Source organism: Dermochelys coriacea, chromosome 1 (genome assembly GCF_009764565.3).
Source record: "Dermochelys coriacea isolate rDerCor1 chromosome 1, rDerCor1.pri.v4, whole genome shotgun sequence".
NCBI classification, from domain to species: domain Eukaryota; kingdom Metazoa; phylum Chordata; order Testudines; family Dermochelyidae; genus Dermochelys; species Dermochelys coriacea.
Window position 1 is genome coordinate 255,592,197 of NC_050068.2, and position 21,336 is coordinate 255,613,532.

The following is a 21,336-nucleotide window of genomic DNA, read 5'->3' on the forward strand; positions in this document are numbered from 1 at the left end:
TGCAATGTGCTGCACAGATGAAGGAGGAAAAGATTGTTTTCTAACAATGGGACTGGGTACTGAAATTAAGCCCACTGGATGGGAAGATCATGCACATATTTCCAAAGATATCTCACACATCCAGGCATCCCCACACATTTCCTTTCACTCACAGACCGCAGTGCATATTGGACACAGACCGCTAGAACATCAACACCTAGGGATCATACACTGCAACATAATTAACAAATTTTCAGAGTGCCCATCCAGTGATTGCACGAGCAATAGTGTATGATCCCTAGGTGTTGATGTTCTAGCGGTCTGTGTCCAATATGCACTGCGATCTGTGAGTGAAAGGAAATGTGTGGGGATGCCTGGATGTGTGAGATATCTTTGGAAATATGTGCATGATCTTCCCATCCAGTGGGCTTAATTTCAGTACCCAGTCCCATTGTTAGAAAACAATCTTTTTAATAATGAGCTCATTATCCTATCCAAGACTCGCCATGGGATCCTTTTGATTCCAAATGTAGCAACTCTCTAACCAAACTGGAGGCCCTCCAGGGTGAGGCAGTAGGAGATAGCTTAGGCGTCAAACAGATGGAAATAATTCCTTTGCATACTGTATCTTAGGGCCAATTCAAAGCATTTGGAAACAGCAGTTGGAAAGGCTGCCCAAAACAGAGTTCAGCAGTTGTACTTGAATGCACTGGAGGGACTTTTCCATTGACTATGGGGACTATTTTACATTTAAACAAAGTTTGCATCAAGGGCATTGGAAAAACTTCCATATTGCATTAAAGTTCTTAAGAGAAATTAGTTCTGTCCCCAGGACCCATTACCTCATTGACTTTGAACATTTTCCTTGCTATGAGACTATAATTTCAATCCTTAGGATGTATTGAACTGGAACTCTTTTGGTTTTATAGTCCTGACTTATATTTCCATCATTCTGGCTGGGAAATATGAGATGGCAACTCTGGGTCAGATTGTGGCAAAGAGTATTGAGAATAAAACCCAGAACTGCTTATGGTTTTAAACTTTGTTTTATTTGTTGACCTTGGGCTTTTGTTATTAATCTAGACATGGCAAGAAGCATGCTCTGCCCTTGTTATGAGGCAAGAGGCAGAGGTTTTGAAACATCAGACACCCTCCTCTGTAGTATTTCTAACCCACACGGACTCTTTAATGCAGTGGGCACCAAAGGTGGCATGATTCTCAATCAGTGAAATGTGCAATAAACATCAGGAGGGCTGTACTATTGAATGTGCAGCTGATGTATGGATCTTCCTAAGGTCAACGAAGTGAGGCAAGTGGCAACCCCATGCTGAGAAACAGTGAGAGAATACAAATCTTGGCAGTTTAACTGCTTGACTTCTGCTAACATTCCATGTAGAAAGCACCCACTGGGCAGCCAAACATCCCCAGAAAAGAAATTAACTTTCTGGATGCCAAACATTCAGGATTCAGTGCCCCCCCAGTGGGCTGTTAAACATTCTAGGGTCTAAGCAACCAGATGCTCTAGGTGCATCTTAACTTCCCTCAGGTTCAAGAAGATAGGCTGGCACAATAGCACAAAAGAATTTAAAATGACCCACCACCCAAATTCTTCCTTGCAACCAGTTTGGGAACTGGTCCTTACTGAGCTGGAATGTATTTTGTGCACGCTGTCCTGGAAGTAGCTTTTGTGCCCACACATGAACCTGCTATCTTGACGTGCACACCTTTCCCCCCCCCCACCCAATGGTGAACACTCAAGGATAAGATCGAGAATAACACTCTAAAAAAAACTGTTACCAGCTGAAACTCTGGGTTGAAAGACTTCAGCCTGCTTGAAGTTTAGAGAAAACTATAGACTTTTAGATACCGAGGAAGAAGGAGATCCCCGTATAATAGATGACAATGATATACTGGAGGATAGGGATAGAGTCCAGAGTGATCTAGACAAATATGAGGATTGGGCCAAAAGAAATCTGATGAGGTTCAACAAGGACAAGTGCAGAGTCCTGCACTTAGGACGGAAGAATCCCATGCACTGCTACAGGCTGGGGACTGACTGGCTAAGCAGCAGTTCTGCAGAAAAGGACCTGCGGATTACAGTGGACAAGAAGCTGGATATGGGTCAGCAGCGTGTCCTTGTTGCCAAGAAGGCCAACGGCATATTGGGCTGTATTAGTAGGAGCATTGCCAGCAGATCGAGGGAAGTGATTATTCCCCTCTATTTGGCACTGGTGAGGCCACACATGGAGTATTGTGTCCAGTTTTGGTCCCCCCACTATAAAGGGGATGTGGACAAATTGGAGAGAGTCCAGCGTAGAGCAACGAAAATGATTAGGGAGCTGGGGCACATGACTTATGAGGAGAGGCTGAGGGAACTGGGGTTATTTAGTCTGCAGAAGAGAAGAGTATAGCAGCCTTCAACTACATGAAGAGGGGTTCCAAAGAGGATGGAACTCAGCTGTTCTCAGTGGTGGCAGATGACAGAACAAGAAGCAATGGCCTCAAGTTGCAGTGGGGGAGGTCTAGGTTAGATATGAAAAACACTATTTCACTAGGAGGGTGGTGAACCACTGGAATGGGTTACCTAGGGAGGTGGCGGAATCTCCATCATTAGAGGTTTTTAAGGCCCAACTTGACAAAGCTCTGGCTGGGATGATTTAGTTGATGTTGGTCCTGCTTTGAGCAGGGGATTGGACTAGATGACTTCCTGAGGTCTCTTCCAACTCGACTATTCTATGATTCTATGATAATGGAGAGTAAATGATGGAGCCCTGCTATCTAAACTCTATATCTTGTATGAGAATAGGATCAGTTTCGTTGGTCAGAACCCCTCCACTGAAAAAACACTGGGAGAGGGAATAGGGTGCCAATAGCCATCGACAATAGTATGATTCTGCCCTACTACTCCCCGGGCTATGGATCTCTCACAAGCCTCAGCTGAGAAGTGGATCTCTCTTTGGAGATGAGGGGCAATACCCAGGTCCCAAAGTACCTTGAACAATAAGAAACAAGAGGAATGAATGCAAGTTCTGCAGTCACTAAGGAAAAAGCAGTAAGTGTGACGAAGGGAAGTCTTCTAGGCATCTATAAAAGAGAAACTGAGCCTAGTGGGAAAATGGGAGGCTGAAGGGTAGAAACTGCAAGAAGAGAGATCAAAAGGAAAACAAAGGGCATCATCCTTCGGGAAGCTGGTGAGCCAGCAACTCATAAGGGCGATGATATGAATAGCAAGCAACTGTGTACCTGGGAAGTAAGAGGCTTGGTTCCCATACAGAAGAGGATTACTCTCAATGATGTCCATTTAGTGTTCTTAGGAGAGTAGATCACTTTTGAAACAATTATTCATTCAGAGGGGTAAACCATGTTCTAATACAATGAGCCCTTGAATTTTAGAATGGCTAACAGTATTACAGTTTCCTTTCCCAGCTCCACTCATCCACACAACAAGCAATAAAAATGACAGCCTAAACAGAAAGTTGACGCATCATCTAAAAGAGAAATGGTTGAGAGTAGACTCCCTTTTCAAATGACATTAAAAATAATTGGGCCAGGAAGGTTCTGTAGCATCTATGCGTTGAAGTCCCAAGTACCCTTTTCTGATGGGGCTAGAAGTGTAGAGATGGTATGTGTGCTCAGTTCTTGACCAACCCCCTCAACCCAGGTTTCGGAATAGCACTGATGGGCCTTGTTTGCATAGAACCACATCTAGGCCTCCTTGGCCAAAACAAAGGTTGCCCAAAAGCAGATAGGCAGAGGAAGAAGCTGTCTCAGAAATATAGTGGAAAGTAAAATGCTACGGATAAAGCTGAATGTGAAAATCCAGAACAGCAGCTCAGAACATACCAGCAATAACTTGTAGCTATGCCTTGTATGCTTCGCGCAGGTGCCCTAGCTTTCCTAGGCAGAAGTAGGGTTCCTGAATGCACACACCCTCCTCCCTACTGTGGCCAGATGGCTGCAGCTTTTGGCAGAAGAGAGAGCCCTTCCTCATCCCAGCTTCCGCAAAAGCCCTTTCCCATACTCAGCAGAATCTAAAGATGCAAGTCCAATTCTCATTTATACTATATACCTCTTTGCCAGTGTAAAAGAGCTTTCAAATGGGGGTAGCTGTAAACTAGAATGGAATGCAGGACCATAGTGTAAATGAGAATCAAACCTTTTGCCATTTAAACACTCCCACAAAAATTTCATGTTCAGGTTAAACTGATTTGCAATATTATATTTTAAAACATATTTTTGGTTTATTCTTCTCTAATGCTGACCTTGGAATGGGCATGCATGGCTTTGTCATCTCTAGGCTTGGACTGTGGTAATATTCTCTACTTAGGGTTATCTAGAACCTCCAGAAGCTCCAAACAGTGCAGGGTATAGCTGGCCACCTCCTGAGAGGCACAATTCACCACAAGCACATTGCAGCTCTCTCCTAGTCTGATGTAACTTCCCACTTGTGCCAGATGATATTCAAAGTGAGTGGCTGCCTCTCACCCTAGAGCTCATCATGGCCGTTCAGATTGGCTGGAAGGCTCTTGCTGTCAGTTTCAATAGCTAAGCACCCCAAAAGTGGAAGCAGTGGCTCACAGTTGAAAGTCTCCTGCCTTTGGAAGCTGGAAGCGTCTCAACTAGGAGGCCACCATGCAAGACATTTATTTTGGTTCATATTTGAGTGACTGCTTTTTGTTTTGCACCAAAGTGTTTCAGTTCTTTTTTCTAAATGGTAAAACTACTTTTAGCGATGGACCCAACTCAGAGACATGGATCCAAATACCCATGGCTTTTGGGAAAATTAAGATCTGAATCCAGATCCTAACTTCTTGGCTCATGCTTAACTACCTAAATTTGTGTTTCAATATTTGCAATTGCACAACTTAGCTGTCTTGGCAACAGGTGTGAGAGAAAGTAAAAAATAAGCATTTGAAGGACAATTCAAGGGATTTTTTTTGCTGTTGTTCTCACAGTTAAACACTCCAGAAGCAGCAGCAATGGCTCTGACAGCAGAGAATTCTCTAAGAAGCAGCAGAGAATCAGAACTGAAAGGATCAGTAACATTTCACTGTAGTGGTTAGGTTCTCCAGCCATTGTGGACTGGAACACAGCAAATGACACTAGCAAATCCTGTTGGAAGGTGTAATTTCCTATTTCCTAGTTCTGATTATAGACTTGACTCTGGCTTGTTTCCTAGTCCTTCAGTTGTTCATGGAGAACTCCAAAGTGCTTCGTGAGCATTAGAAAAATAAAATTCAGGAGTACGTTATACTGCCAAAACACCATTTAAAATCCCTTCCCCCTCCCTTCAAAAAGTCACTCACAGACAGTGGAAAATTACATCTACTTCTACAGGTAAGGTCTGTTTGACCTAGCACTTTACTTCTGCATCATTAGATTTTTTTTGTGACTGTGAGGGAATCACACAGGAGGGCAGCTGGCCATCTCTTCTATTCATTTCAGCACTCACCATCTAGTCACACAAAGAACAGAAGGTTGCATTACTGTGACATGTTTTTTCCTTTGCATGATGATGAGCTTACAAAGTTCTTTGACCATTCCATAGGAGGAGGGCTGTCTCTCTTTCAGTCTCACAGAGCACTCTGTTTCTCATGTTCACACAAGAAGGCATCTTGGATACCAAAGTCTGAATTAAAGTATCTTAAGTTTTCTGAGTGGCCAACCTGTTTTACTTAAATTCTCTTATAAAGCCTCTCTTATCTTTTCAGTACTCAAAGAAAGAGAAGGAGAGTGTATAATTAAGCAATAACATACAAAAGGCTATGTGTTGCCAGGGTATTAATGGAGTCTTCAGGCAATGTTCTGAGGCACAAGGCCAAAACTGGAGTGACTTCAGCTACCTAACGGTGCAATAATCCCCCAAAGTATGCACTACCTCAGGTGTGCCTGAGCTAATATAAAATGGCATTTATGAAATATGACCAAATCCTGTCTGTGCATTACCTGGGTGTTAGCGATATAGTTATGACATCACTGACAACCAATTACAGAGCTTGGCTATTTTTGGTTTTACATCCATTATTATATATTTCACAATGTTAGAATTACTGTATGTTCACACATTTCTCATTATATTAATTTAAATAGCACCGTAAAATAGAAGAACTTTCATTTCAACCAAACCCTCATGTCTTAATTTTCTACAGAAAGGGGCAAATCCTTCTTCCCTTACTCATGCAAAGAATCCCACTGAACTCAATGGGACTACCCATGTGAGTAATGTGATTGGGACTTGATCTTTGGAAAGCATTATTTGACAGTGTAAAGAAGGGGAGTAGCTGTTTTAACTAGACAGTTGGGGATTCTTTTGGCACAGAGAAATCCACAGGTGGCAGGAGGGGTCCAGTGGCCAAGAGAAGGGGATTATGGTAAGAGCACTGGGAGCCACTGCAGCCACCACAACTTACAGCAGCCTCAAGGTTGCTCTAAGTTGCTTCTTCAGAATGGACTTACATCTATTGGCCCAAGGACCAGGGAGTTGTAAAGCTGGGTTATATGCTCCTCAAGCCATACAAGAGCAATCTCCAAAATCTATCCCCATATTTTTACTTGTAAACTGAATAAATTTGTCATGAAACTCAGTGATGAACAATAAACATAGAACCTTACATAACCCTTTTTGCAATCACATTTCAGAACAGAATCAAACTTTAGGAAAAGTGGTAGAGATCAAAAAGTTACCAGCAAAGAGATTGAAGATTTTAACAGTCCCTGTTACAACAATGGCGAAGCCAATGGGTTTGTATATGTGTAGGCTTGGCACAATTAAATGTTTATTATTTTATCATTTCAACTGATAATAGCGAAGTTCATTTTCAAGTATTTTTTTATGTTTAGCCATTTAAATTTTCACAGAGTTGCACAAAAATTATGGGTTTTAAGCTTCTAAATGTTCACAGCAGTGGGAAATTATGAGAGAGTGTCAGACAATTATTTAATGGCAGACATTGAGATTCAAAATGTTAAAGCTTTATAACTAGGGCCCTACCAAATTCACAGCTGTGAAAAACACGTCCCAGACTGTGAAATCTGGTCTCCCCTGTGAAATCTGGCCTTTTGTGTAATTTTACCCGATTCTATACATATTTTAGGATTTCGTGGGGGAGACCAGCATTTCTCAAACTTGGGGCCCTGAACCAAAAAGAAGTTGCACAGAGGATGGAAGGCTATCATAGGGGAGTCACAGTATTGCCACCCTTACTTCTGTGTTGGGTGGCCAGAGAGCGGTCGATGCTGTCAGGATGCCCAGCTCTGAAGGCAGCACCCCACCAGCAGCAGTGCTGAAGTAAGGGTGGCAAAACCATACCATGCCATCCATCTGTGCTGCTGCTGGCAGCCACACTACCTTGAGAGCTGGGAAGCTAGAGAGCGGCAGCTGCTGTCTGAGAGCCCAGCTCTGAAAGCAGCACCTCCGCCAGCAGCAGCAGCAGCACAAAAGCAAGGATGGCAATACTGTGGCCTCTCTGCAATAACCTTGCAACCTCCCCTAGAACTCCATTTTGGGTCAGAGCTCCTAGAGCTACAACACTGTGAAATTTCAGATTTAAATGTCTGAAATCGTGAAATTTATGATTTTTAAAAGCCTATGACCATGAAATTAACCAAAATGGAGCGTGAATTTGGTAGGGCCCTATTTATAACCATTACAAGCACAAATTGTCAACAACACATGTCCAAATACACGAAGTAAATATCCTTAAACAAACTCTAATGAGTTCTTAAGCAACATTTTTCTTACTTTACCTATCTGTAGGTTTTGATCATTATTGATGGAAATATTTTTTCTTGCTTTGTGTGTGTACAGTGAAATCAATGTTTAGTGACATTTACTGATAAAAATCTACTCTTTCCACAACTATGCCTGTAGAACAAAGCAGACTTTGCCCCATCATTTCCAACATTCATTTTTCCTCTGAAACATCACTTAATAAAAACCCATGAAGAAAAGAGATGAATAGAAGCAAAAAAGTGACCAAACTTAAATACTTTAACTAACTTTTTCATTCTGTTTACGATTTAGCTAATGAATGATAACTCAGACCTTGGCTGCAAATTTCTTAGCAGAAGGAATACGCGTAAATGTGAAAGGGCCAGGGAGGGGTTTTAATCTCTAAATTGTTCCCCACCCTTGTCTGGTAACAGTGACTTCTGCTTTCTGGCAGCTGCCTCCACTCCAAATGTTTTCCCAATAGCTGTCAGCATCCCACTCACACGTCAGCTGGATGCCAGCTGCTGGAGAGGTGAAGAGGGACATTATTCATCTGGGATATAACTAAAACCCCGATGAGAGAAACAGTCCCTCCAAGCAGCTGTTTAACAGCAGCAACTGGAATGGATACAACCAAAGAAAACCCTAACCTCCCCATTCTGCTTCTGCTAAAAAAAAAGGGGGGTGGGGTGGGGGTGGGGACGATGGTGGAAGAATAAGGCAATCACCTCTCTTGTGGGACTAGTTACTAGGGTTTATAAAAAGTGTGTTGCACATGCTAGATTGTTAAATATGTAAGTACAGGCTGCTAAATTCTACCCTGATTTTACATCTTATTCTAATCCACTGATTTCCCTGGGTTGCTGAGTGCTTAGGTGAGGGTAGCAGTTTGCTGGGGAGAAAGGACGGGTAGGTTTTTCTTTAAATTCATATTTAAAAAGTTACATTCTCTTTGAAATATACCAGCATGACATCTATTTAAAATAGTCAGCCAAATTTATTTAATTTGAAATACATTTATTCTGTACACTTTGTGTTAAATATATGGTACATATTGTACTGTTATAATACACTACATTCTGTAGATCATGGAAAAACTATACGCTACATATATTATTTTTCCATCTGGCTTTTGGGAGACTACATTCTCCAGATCAGTTTCTTCATCCTCCTAAACTTTCCTTCCTTTGCAGGGATTCCCAGTTTGGTTTTAAAAAAGACAGGACATTTTCCTAAAACGTGCGTGGAATTTAGCCAAATGATGAGGCACCAACTAGGGTTCTTCTATGAAACAAGATTTCTGGAAGATGTAAGAAGTGAACACTGAGTTTCCCATTAGAGAACCTCTTGGATCGACACATACCTACTAGCTCTCTCAAACCTCTTTCATGTATCCTTTGCAGAACAATGACAGAAAGAACCCACCCCCTAGAAGTGAGCAGTCTCTGGGTGACAAAAAATACTGATCGCTTAGCAGTGAGCAGTTAATGTGTCGCAAGAAAATATCTTCATAGGACAGGAAACCAACCACCTCTTGCAGGGGACAGCCTCTGTGTGGTAGAATATCCCCTTTGTTGGGTGGGTGGGGCCCTACGTGACTGGAAAACATCCACTTGAGACAGGTGGTCATCCACATGTGGAATTAAAGCATTCACATCCCAGAGCTGGCAACCCTTGTACAGCAGGAATATACTTGCCTCTTGGAGTGGGCAGATGCTGAACAGCAGGAAAAGGTCTGCCCCCAGCATGGTGAGTTGCATGTGGAAGTGGCAGTTTCCTATCCGTGAGATCATATCATAGATCATAGTGCAAAAGTATGTAGTGGAGAAACAGATTTTTAGGGCACAAAGGATTTAGGATTGTGATGCAACAGGTTCCAGCTCTGTCACTAGAACACATGCAAATGCTAAATCATCCAGAATCAACAGAACAGTCACAATTAATTAAAGAGACGAATGGGCTTGTATTGAAGAAACAGAACATTCATTGGCCTCTCCACTGTTGTGATTGACAGAGGCATTTCAGTCAGCTAGCAGAGTGAAGCATGCGCATTGTTAGACAAAACGGCTGAATTGAAGCAAAATCTGTAGTACTAACCCCTCTCCCTGCAAGAGACCTGCGCTCACCCTGTAGGATTTCCTTCCCAACAGCCAGTTTTTTCAACATGGCTGGTTCCACTTCTCTTCACTTTCAGTCTCTCTCTTTGCCAGTGGCCAATTCTGTCTCATTTTGATCCAATGGAACTAACCCACTCCTTTTCTCAAGCATGGTCTGTTTGTATCAATCTATTTAGGTACCTATGACTCTCCTCACTGCGGTACCTAAACCTCTTACAATTAGTCATTTATTATTTGTAAGATGGCAGTGCCTCAGGGGGCACAACTCACAGACCAAGACACTATTATGGAGGGCACCATACAAACACACAAAGAGATGGTCCTTGTCCTGGATGTTCATATCACTAGCTGGTGGCAGAAGAACTAGAGTGCCAAAAAGATGCCTCTAACTGAAGGAGCCAACTAGAAAGGCAGAAAGAGGGGAGAAATCCGACATATATTTAATCCATATTTTTAAAAATCTGAAACACTCCCACAGAAGCTGCTTTTCCCTGTGAAAGAAAACACTCCTGGATTTCAGTGTACCTCTGCTTTCCCCCCGCCCCCCCTCATATCTGCCAGAGACAACAACTGCAGGCTCACTAAGCCTGGGTGGCAAATACAGCCCTCAATTTTATCTAGGGCAGAGAGAGAGGGCAGGCTTAGGAATTTTAAGCATCAAGTTAGAAATATATAATAGGCTCCCTGGGCCTGATTCTCATTTCCACGGAGGCCCTTTCATCCTGTTCTGGCAGTGTAAAGGGGATCAAAGTGGGTGCAACACTAACAGTTTATGATCTCTTTAGGCTGCCAGAGTGCAGTGTACAGGGGCCTTAGTGGAAATAAAAATCAGGCCCATTAGGTCTAATCCCAACAGGGTTGACTCAGCCCTTCGTCCTTCTGAGACAGATAAATTAAGTCCCAGGGAGTTTACTGTGTGTGGGTCTTTCAGACATCACTTTAATAACCACGGTCCTGTGCATGGATATTGCAGCTGTGAGCTGGTACGCTCCACCCAGAGCTGGCTGCATTTCACTGGTGAAGCGATTCCTGTTTCCAAGGTGGTTAGGGATCTTCTGGAATGAAAGATCCTCTATAGCTATAAAGCCTGTCATCAAATTGCACAATATTATTTATTTAACATTTAACTGGGAAAGTTTTGGTGCTGCATATCATCACAGGATTGATGCTGCAATTGTTATGCAGGCAGGGCAGGTGCACTGCAGAATCTCCCCACACTGCTCTGACAAGGCATTATGCTAATATCCCACATCACATCCACTTGTTCGGTTGCTGGTCCTACTGAACAGAGGCATCCAGAGTGTTGCAATAAGTATGGTACTTTGGTAACATGGGAAAGAATTCATTAGAGACTACATAAGCCATCATATGGTTACTCTCTTTCCTTCTGAATTTTTGGAGACGTGTGCAAGGAAGAACTCTCAGAGTGAATGTTATATGGAGAAACAGAGGCACAGAGAAATTAAAGCAAACATTTTCAAATGTTGGTAACTCAATAGTTAGGCATCTGAATCCATATTCAGGCTACTAGATAAGTGACCAGATTTTTAGAGGTACTGAGAATCCTTTGGGCATGTCTCCATTGCATCTGGGAGCAAGCCACCCAGCCCAGGTCCACAGACTTGTGTTATCCGGGCTCTATAAATACTTGTGTGGACGTGGAGGCTGGAATTCAGGCTCTGAAGCCTGGGGAGAGGGTGAGGGATGTGGGCTCAAGAGCCTGAGCTGCAACATCAAAGCAACGTCTGCATACCTATTTCTAGAGCACTAGTGGGAGTATGTGGACCAGGGCTGTGAGGCTCACTCCCAGATGTAGTGCAGACATGCCCCTAATCCTCATTGAACTGCCTGTCGTTTGTAGGAGCCCCGTGTCTCTAAAAACCAGGCCATCTTACTTCAGCTGCCCAAGTTTAACATTTTTAGCTGAAGTGACTTACGCAAGGTGTCACAAGCTAGTGGCAGAATCCAAAACGGCATGAAGGTCCACTTACTGCCACTCCCCGCTCTCCCCAACTGACAACTCTGCGTACAAAATTATGTATTTAATTTTGTCTGAGAGAAGGGATAGGGACAGAGCTTTAAGTAATATTGTACCTTCCCGTTAAACAGGGCTTCTTTTTCAGAAAAGAGCGCCACAGTTATTTACTTGTGCAGTTCTAATCAATTGGCATAGAAACTAATAGAATATCCTAAATCCTAGGCCCCAAAAACAATAAAAAAGGGGTTTGAGTTAAGCATGCAATAGACCCTATCTATTCCCTATGAATGACTGGGAGACCCATTGCAAATAACTGAATTTAACTAACTAGGGAATAATTCAATTAACACAATTTAAAATGTGAAGATAATATATCAGAAAATGTTTTGTTTATTAATACAAGGTTATTTTTATTTATTCATAATCTACTAGTACATACATGACAGTGCATTTACTGTTTTAATTTAGTAATTCAAACCCTTACTGCAGCACTCAGTTACCATTCCTTTGAAGAGGGGTATGGAGCGGCCATTGCTTTTTCGGGGGTGGGGGATCCTAAATGTGCATATTAATGAGGTACCATTGCTTCCTATGTCACATTAAGGGGATTTCCAGGCATTCAGGACATTAAAAATTTAGCACTAGCACTATATCTTGCCAGCTAGGAGTGTTCTGACTGCTTCTGAAAAGCCTGGTTAATAATTAACTTCGATTTAGTGAGGTGTGAGGGGAAAAAAAGTAGTGAACAAAATATAACCTCCAGAACTATTCATCCATGGGATAATTTCACATTACCTGTCAAATTATCAGGACTGTCCTGATATTAGGGGCTTTGTCTTATACATGCAACTATACTTCCCCCATCCCCGCCCCCCAAAAAGTGTCCTAATTGTTCACATTTGCTATCTGGTCACCCTACCTGAGACTTAAATGGTTCACCTGTACCAAGCCCCCAAACAATTCCCTTGCCCAGGAAAAAATAATCTCTTGCTTTGTTTTTGTTCAATCAACATTTTCTGCACTCTGTGGCCTTGAACTTGTAACTCTTTTCAGGTTCTCCTGTAGTTTCCAGTTTCCCTGGGCCGTATCAGACCTTCCACTCCTTGAGTGAGCATAAGTAATTGCTTAAGCAGAAGCTTGCTGTACTGTGGTTTGGGTATTTTAGAAGTAGAAGTTACTCATGTTTCTTATGAGGAATTCTCTGCTCCTCAAAGTTTGCAGAGAGCGTTAATTTAGAACCTCCCTAATTTATTCCCACAATATTACAGATCTGTCAATCCTTCCCATCTTCTTTAGGGGTTTACTCTTGCTGTGACTAGAATAACTCAACCACAATGAGTATCAAATGATCTTCATTAGGGATCTGTGTGTACATGTGCATGAGGATTGTGCCTGGGTGAGGCTGTCTGTGGCATAGGTGGATTTATGGGTATATAACGTATGTGCTCTTGTGGCTTGGAGAAACATGTGCACGAGGGAGGAGATGATGAATTGCACGTGCACAAGAGGCAAGTTGCATGTGTGTCAGGAAACTAAAGTATGTGCATGCCTGTGTCTGTGTCCATGGCTGTACAGTATGTGTGCACAAACACAATTGGCATGTATATATATTTTCATGTTTATGAGCAGTATGAATTATAAGGTTATTATGGGAGTGCCTAAGGACCAACCAAGAACAGGGCCCCATTGTGCTAGACACTGTATAAACACAGATAGGAGACATGACAGACAAAAAGGTAAGGGAATGGAGCATAACACACATGCAAAGTGAACAGTGTGATGGTGGCAAATGTTATGTTAGTGCCACAATACTATTGATTTTAATATTTTGGGCAGGTTGTCATGAGTAGGGTATTAGCTAAATGGAAAGACAAAGGGAGGGAGTGGAGTGAGGAGGACAAGACAGAGGGGAAGAGAGTGGGGAGGAAGGTAGGAGAGGAAGGTTTGGAGTGAATGAGTGAAGTGTGACAGATGTATGCGTCATCCGGAAAAATAACAGAACATTGTCCAATGTTTTCTCCTCTTCTCTTAGCTTGACTTTTGGTAGGCATGAGGGTTGGAGAGCATCTATGGGATAAGACAAAGAATGAGAGTTCCTAGTGATACATGGTGTGATAAACCTAGTGATTTCCTACAAATCTATTCTCCAACCCCACACAGAAGAATTTGAATAGTGTGGGAATTCTCTTCTGACCAAGGCTGGAGGGAGGGAAGAGTCTTTCCACAAGACTTATGAGTGTTCTCCTTTCTTAGCTTCCCAAAGTGAGAGAGAATTTCTTTTTCATTCTCTGTGTCTTCTAACCTGCTCCAAGAGTGGTAATATAAGACAGCTGTTCTATGCTCCCAAGTGAGCTAAGCAGGGGGCATACCAGCACATATGGTGAACAAATGCTGCATGTGTGCAGCAGTATGTCAAAGCTGAGATCTGTCCAAATAGTTATAACACATGACCAGATCCACATATGCAAGGCACCCATACAGATACCCACCCACCCCCACCATACAAATATCCACATCTACAAGTACTCAAGGACAAACACAAAGATGCGTACATACCACTGCCACAGCCATATACACACATACTCTTTCTCATATATAAACACCCATCCAGAAAGACACCCAATAATACAGACAACTCACAAACCCCAAACAAAAGACACCCCCTGTTTCAGACACAAAGTTTTATTGTCAGTAATAGTTTAATAAATGAAGGAAAATTTTGATAGACTTATGAATAACTTCAAGGGCATGGGAAGAGAAAAGAAAATGGAATCAATACAGGTGATCTTCTTGGATAGCATTCCAGTTTTGTGTGTGAATGAACAAAGGAGTAGACTGGCACTGACCACCAGCTGATGGATGCACCAGTGGTTTGGATTCACATAGCATGGAAATAATTTGTGTATTGGGAGGCAAAAATTCGTGGGACAAGTGAACACAATGGATGTCATAGATCTGAATTTTAAATATTTAACACAGATTCACGAAATCTTACATGGAAAAATCACTGGAAATTTGCATAGATATAAGCATGGTCACAATCACTGAAAAATGGCTGGAGAACTATAAACAAAGCTCAACAGAGGTGTATCAAGTTTGTGGGATATGTCTAGTGGGATGTCCTAGTGATCATCAGTGTGAGATCTGATCGATTTTAACATCCATATTAATGCTCTAGAAGAATATGGTAGAGAGCATCTAGTTAAGATACGGTATTTGAGTCTGTAATACAACTCATTGAGTAACTTATAGTGGTTAGAAAAATGGGTAGGGAAGAAGACAATTACATTTCCAACCTGAACAAACATAAGGGTAAAGAAAACAAAATAAAATTTGAAAAATGGTAATGACAGAACAAACTATGAAGTGAACTTGGGGAAAAACGTGATTTGGGGGCAGCATATACAATGTCATTCACATCATGAAACAGATTGGTGATCATTGCTCAATATATGACTTAGGTTAGATTGCACCTAACATACCATATTGATATTCTGGGCATCTCAGTACCAGAAAGAAGTGGACTAATGCTGTCTAACTCATGAAATGTATAGATGGCCAGGATGAATAGAGAGCAGCACTACTGGATGTGCCTTTGCCTGCAGTAGACTGTGGTTGATGCAAGGTAGTTATTCAAAATGCTAACAACTACAGAAATCTCCAACAGCCTGAGATATGGCATCCTGCTCTGAGGCAGTGCAGAAGGCAATGTTGAAGAGAAAAATCTTCCCTAAGGAAGGTGGTGCTGAGAAGCAGACAGGTTGATAGATAACGTACACGGAAGAATTCTGCAGCCACCAGACCTGCAGATATTCAAGCAGACTGTCCCCGTCAAAGTGGAACATATATGGGGCTGGCTGTGTGTGCAAGGAAGTATTTACAGTCGAAGTGAATCAGCAGGAGAATATGAGAGGGAAAGGTGAAATGAAGACCATTGCCCATCGGCAGTACCATCAGACCTGAAGTACAAAAGATTATGAGAATGGGACGTTTCTGCCTAAATTAATGGGTGGGGAAAAGTGAGGTTAGAAAACAACAAAACTAGGAAGTAATGTACATTTGGGCCCTGATCCAAAGCCCATCAAAGCCAATGGGAGCCTGTTCATTGACCTCAGTGGGCTGTGGCCAGGCACCTGACTCATCCTACTTGCTCCCACATCTCTCTAAAAAGAAAGATATGCAAAGAAAGTCAGCCTTTCTCACCTTACTACCTTGGTGCCATTCCTCATGACCTGCATGTCCACCATGCAGCCACCAGTAACGTAAGCAGCCAGGTTCAGCTCTGAGAACTCAGCCTGCAGTGAAGTGAAAGAACAGAGCGTTACATGATGACAGAAAACACAAAAAATAAATTGACAGAAATGCAAAACTGTCTTCACATGGAATATTTCTTTCAAAAGTTTTCCATGAGGCAACAGCAGATCCAATTACTGCTGATTTGCAATGGAAACACTGGAGAAGTGTTTATAGCTTCAATAATAATGCTGCATGACTATTCAGGATTAAGTTTATTGCAGTAATAAATACTAAAGGAATTAAGAACCATTGGGCCAAAAAACAAAAACAGAGGTAAAATCATTTGAATATGACTCAAGTTCCCACTTGGAAACATTCATTTGGAATTATGTCTGAATCCACTGTCATGGCACTGGCCAGCTATAAACCTAATGCAAGAGATTTATGCCTCCCTTAATAGCCAAAAAGCCTCATTATGCTGCAAGAAGGTGACAAACAGGGGAATCTAGCTGAAGTGGCTTAGCTATTAAAGGTTTAACTATTAAATGTTTAGCGTTGCTGGAGCTGGGTAGGTTACTAAGTTACTGTTCAATAAAACAATTCAGTGTGTTCTCTTTATAAAGTGTAACTCACACTCAAGAAAAGGTTAGCAAAGAATAATCAAGCAATTAGAGGTAAAAGGTGAGTTCCAGGTGACTACGCCTGCTGCATGTCTCCGGTGGATCCCAAGGACTTCAACAGTGTCATATATGTAATAATCCCCTAGAAATACATTTGACTGAGGGCCTGATTACCAATATGAAATATCATGAAGAAAGGAGTGCAAATTAGACTTGGGGAATGTATTGACTATTATATGCGGGAGTAGGATGTCAATATTAGCCAGTCAGGATATTCAGAATTTCTAAAGGTCTTCCTTAATTACAGTTTAATGAATAAACTGTAGTGAGTCATAGTATGTCTGTCTAAAGTGCCTATCACCATAGCTTTCAAGGCCCTGATTCTGCAACAAGACACATGCAGGTAAACCCCTATATCAATGCAAAGCCCTATTAAAATCAACTGGGCTCCACTGGGAGGCAGGAGTCTATCTCATTGTGTATCTCACCGCAGTAACAAGGCCTAAATTTGCATGCAGAAAATTAATCTTCTCTCTTGAATCATTACAAGGGAAAAAGGGGCCACATCTTTTAATTTCATGTGTGGCTTTTCATTACAGATTTTTAAAAAAGCAATTGGGCAATGTTGTCCTCTAACTAGTTCAAACTGGCTTCTACCTAATTTCATAGCTATGCAGTGTTGCCAACTCTCACAATTACATCATGAGTCATACAATAGATTAGTGTTTTTCTTAAAGGCCCAGTAACTGAAATCAAGAGATTGTATGAGAGTGTCAAATTTCATTTTAAAAAGTGTTTCTAACTCTCATGGATGCACAGAAAAGCTTGAAAATATGAAGTGAGTGCACCCTAAAGGTTCAGAAACCAGAAGGCAAATAAAAAGAATCCCACCATGATGGGGTGAGGCCCTGGGCTTACTGGTGACTTTTCCTAGTGGTTAGGTTGCCAGGCCTCAACATTCCTCCCTGCCACCTCCAGTGCCCCTTGCCTGAAACTATAGCACTGCAAATTGGTGGCTGGGTCACTGATTAATAATCATCCTCTTCCAGGAAAGGAGAGTCTAGAGGAATATATACGGTCCCATGCCCTCACAAAGGGAAGGTCTTCAGCCCTCTCCTGCAGGTGGCTCGCCCTTGCCGCGAGGCTCTCCACATCTCTATCCCTTCCTTACAGCAGAGACAAGGGGTGGAAGAGAGGCAACAAGATCAAGCACACTGGAGTGCTTTCAGGCTGCTTCCCTGGGCCACTGGCCTCCCCCCAACATCTCAAAGTTTAACATAAGATAGCAACAACAACAAAAAAGAATAACAACTTTCAGCATAGCTGGTTTAGTGCTAGCTCCTTCCTTGCAGCGATGGCATCTATAGCAGCCTTGCTCAGAAGCTGTCAGAACAGGCCTGTGCCCCTACCCTGTCAGCTCAGCTGTGTGCAGTCTGGTTCTCTTTTAAGCTCCTGCTCCAGTTGGAGCAGGCTCTATAGGTGCAAGCGCCAGAGTCACCTGGGTCCAGCACTGCTCCTTAACCCCTTCAGTTCTAATGTGGGGTTTATACACCCCATCACGCCCACATTTTTAAAAAAATCTCACCATTTTTTAGGCCTGACTTATGAGCTTTGAATGCTTGGGGTTAGCCATACTGATAATGCAATTGGCTGGCTACATTTAGTGCCTGTAATATCACATCTACTCTTCAAACATTGTAAAGAAGTCCCTTAAGCAACTTTTACGTTGGAATCCTTCCAAAACAGAAATTCCCCACAATCCAAAAGGAATTCTTTGTGCCAAGGAGTTCAAATGGGACCACAAGTGCACAAATGAACTACTGTCAGCTGTTTGATGATTGGTCACGTTCTCTCCAATATCACAGTTTTACCAACCCATCACCACACCGTGTTCTTATTTGCGTAAGATCTAAGTTAGTCTATCTCCATTGAGTCTACTAGAGCAAGAGAGTTCACCCCTCCCAGAGTCATTGTTTCATGCTATCGGCAGATTCCGTCAGACATTGCTGCATCAGTTACACATGACTTACATTTGGAGGGTTAACTTGGGAACCATGAGTGGGCCAGAGACTTACTTTAAAAAAGTGCTTATATCCTGCACAATCTGAACGTACCCTATGGATTACGAATGCCACTAGCCATCACCTTCAGCCCACAACTAAAACCTCTCCAACGCATCATCAAGGATCTACAACCTATCCTGAAGGACGACCCATCACTCTCACAGATCTTGGGAGACAGGCCAGTCCTTGCTTACAGACAGCCCCCCAACCTGAAGCAAATACTCACCAGCAAACACACACCACACAACAAAACCACTAAACCAGGAACCTATCCTTGCAACAAAGCCCGTTGCCATCTGTGTCCACATATCTATTCAGGGGACACCATCATAGGGCCTAATCATATCAGCCACACTATCAGAGGCTCATTCACCTGCACATCTACCAATGTGATATAGCCATGTACATTGGCCAAACTGGACAGTCTCTACATAAAAGAGTAAATGGACACAAATCAGACGTCGAGAATTATAACATTCAAAAACCAATTGGAGAACACTTCAATCTCTTTGGTCACTCGATTACAGACCTAAAAGTGGCAATTCTTCAACAAAAAAACTTCAAAAACAGACTCCAACGAGAGACTGCTAAATTGGAATTCATTTGCAAAGTGGATACAATTAATTTAGGCTTGAATAGAGACTGGGAGTGGATGTGTCATTACACAAAGTAAAACTGTTTCCCCATGTTTATTTCCCCCGCATGCACACTGTTCCTCACACATTCTTGTCAACTGCTGGAAATGGCTACCTTGATTATCACTACAAAAGGTTCCCTTTCCCCCCCACCCCGTTCTCCTGCTGCTAATAGCTCACCTTACCTGATCACTCTTGTTACAGTGTGTATGGTAACACCCATTGTTTCATGTCCTCTGTGTATATAAATCTCCCCACTGTATTTTCCACTGCATGCATCTGATGAAGTGAGCTGTAGCTCACGAAAGCTTATGCTCAAATAAATTTGTTAGTCGCTAAGGTGCCACAAGTACTCCTTTTCTTCCTACGGACTGTGTGTCACTCTGGAGGTTATCCTACTCTCAGTCATGAAGTCTTTACTCAGGCCATCAACTTTCATGGAAATTTTGCCTGAGTGAGAAAATGTAGAATTGGACCATATGGTCATCAAATCTCCCTTATGTGTGTAAATAGCCCTATCCATATAAGATATTTTTCGTGTGCCCAACACTGACCTATCCAAGCATACATTCTCACCTATTATCACCTTTTTCTGGCACTGGTTTTCTGCCTTACTCTGCTAAGTTAACAGCCATTTCCTCTTTCACATAGGTGCTTTGTGCTATCAGACAGGCCCCTGATAGCTAACATTTGTAAGAAGCCTGAACCCTTTAATCAGCAAGAATTGTTTCCTGTTGATTTCCCATCATTCCCTGTATTTTTTGCTCTGTGGGTTTTTTAGGCCTGACAACTTCCTTATCTGAAAGCTCAGGGTCTGATGCCTTTATGAACCTGCGCTTGCCTTGCAGACAAAAGCGGTCTTTGAAAGCAGCCAGTGAAGATAGAGAGAGACTGACAGAAAACTGTGCATCAGAGGGAAAGGTCTGATGGTCCTTTCCTTGGCACATCGAGCAGTTATTTACACCTGTGCTAAGTGGATGTAAATGTTACCATTCTAAGCTGGTGGTGTTTTACACACTTTGCACTCCTGTAAATGACTGCTTAACAGAGAATCAGGTCCAGAGAACGTGGAAATAATTCAAAACCTTTGAGCATATCACAGACTGTAGGGCCCAGAATGTTTTGGGTACGTCTACACAACCCCTGGGAATGAGCCTCCCAGTCAGTATCAATCGATTTGGGCTAGCAGGACTTGAACTAGTGCTCTAAAATAGCTGTAGAGACAGTGCTTTGAAGTTGCATCTCAGGCTGGAGCTTGGGCTCTGAAGCCTGTTCCCCTCCCTAGGCTTCAGAGCCCGAGCCCCCACTTCAAAGTGTAGTCTACACACCTATTTTTAGAGTACTTGAGGGAGCCTTGCTAGCCCCAAGTGTGTCAACCCATGCTCGAAGGCTTGCTCCCATGGACTGCATAGCCATACTCTTTGTAACTCTGTGGGTCCTGGAATTTAGCAGACTCACATTTACATTTTGAGGTTAAACGACGAAAGACATTTTTCACAAAAAGTATTTAAGTGTTTTAACTCTTCTCCCCCCCCACAGCCAAACTTCCCAAACCTTACTCAAACTTCAGAACATTTTATGAAACCTCCAACTTCTCTGGACTCTTTCCATCCCAATCTTTGCTCTGAATGCTGCCAAAAACTTGACACAAAGTTTTAGGTGCCAACAGAGCATTTTGGTTAAATATTTTTGAGGGGTTGTTTATATATTTGCCACAGAAAAAAGCAGAAAATTACTCATAATTTAAAAGCATAAAAGGAATTGTAAATGTAAACAAATTAGTTTTTGCCAATACCAATTCTTGATACTGTGATGTGGGAGACTTGGGCATAGCCTGGAAAACATAGAGTTTTTGGACTGGCACAACTATTTTGGTTAGGGGCATGATTTTTTTTAAACCAAAACAGTTACATCTGTATAACCCCTAATGTGGGTGCAGCTAGTCCAGTACAAAGGTGCCTTATACCGATATAGCTTATTCCCCTTTTTGTATGAGA

At 42.3% G+C, this 21,336-nt stretch overlaps 1 protein-coding gene across 1 annotated transcript in view; it reads right to left on the minus strand.

The window, feature by feature from the left end:
• Positions 1-21,336, minus strand: part of SYN3 (synapsin III) — a 274,735-nt gene that overhangs the window by 186,638 nt on the left and 66,761 nt on the right. The window contains exon 4 of the mRNA XM_038386748.2: positions 15,989-16,080. Coding sequence (XP_038242676.1) covers positions 15,989-16,080 — 92 coding nt within the window. The remainder of the gene's footprint in view (positions 1-15,988; positions 16,081-21,336) is intronic.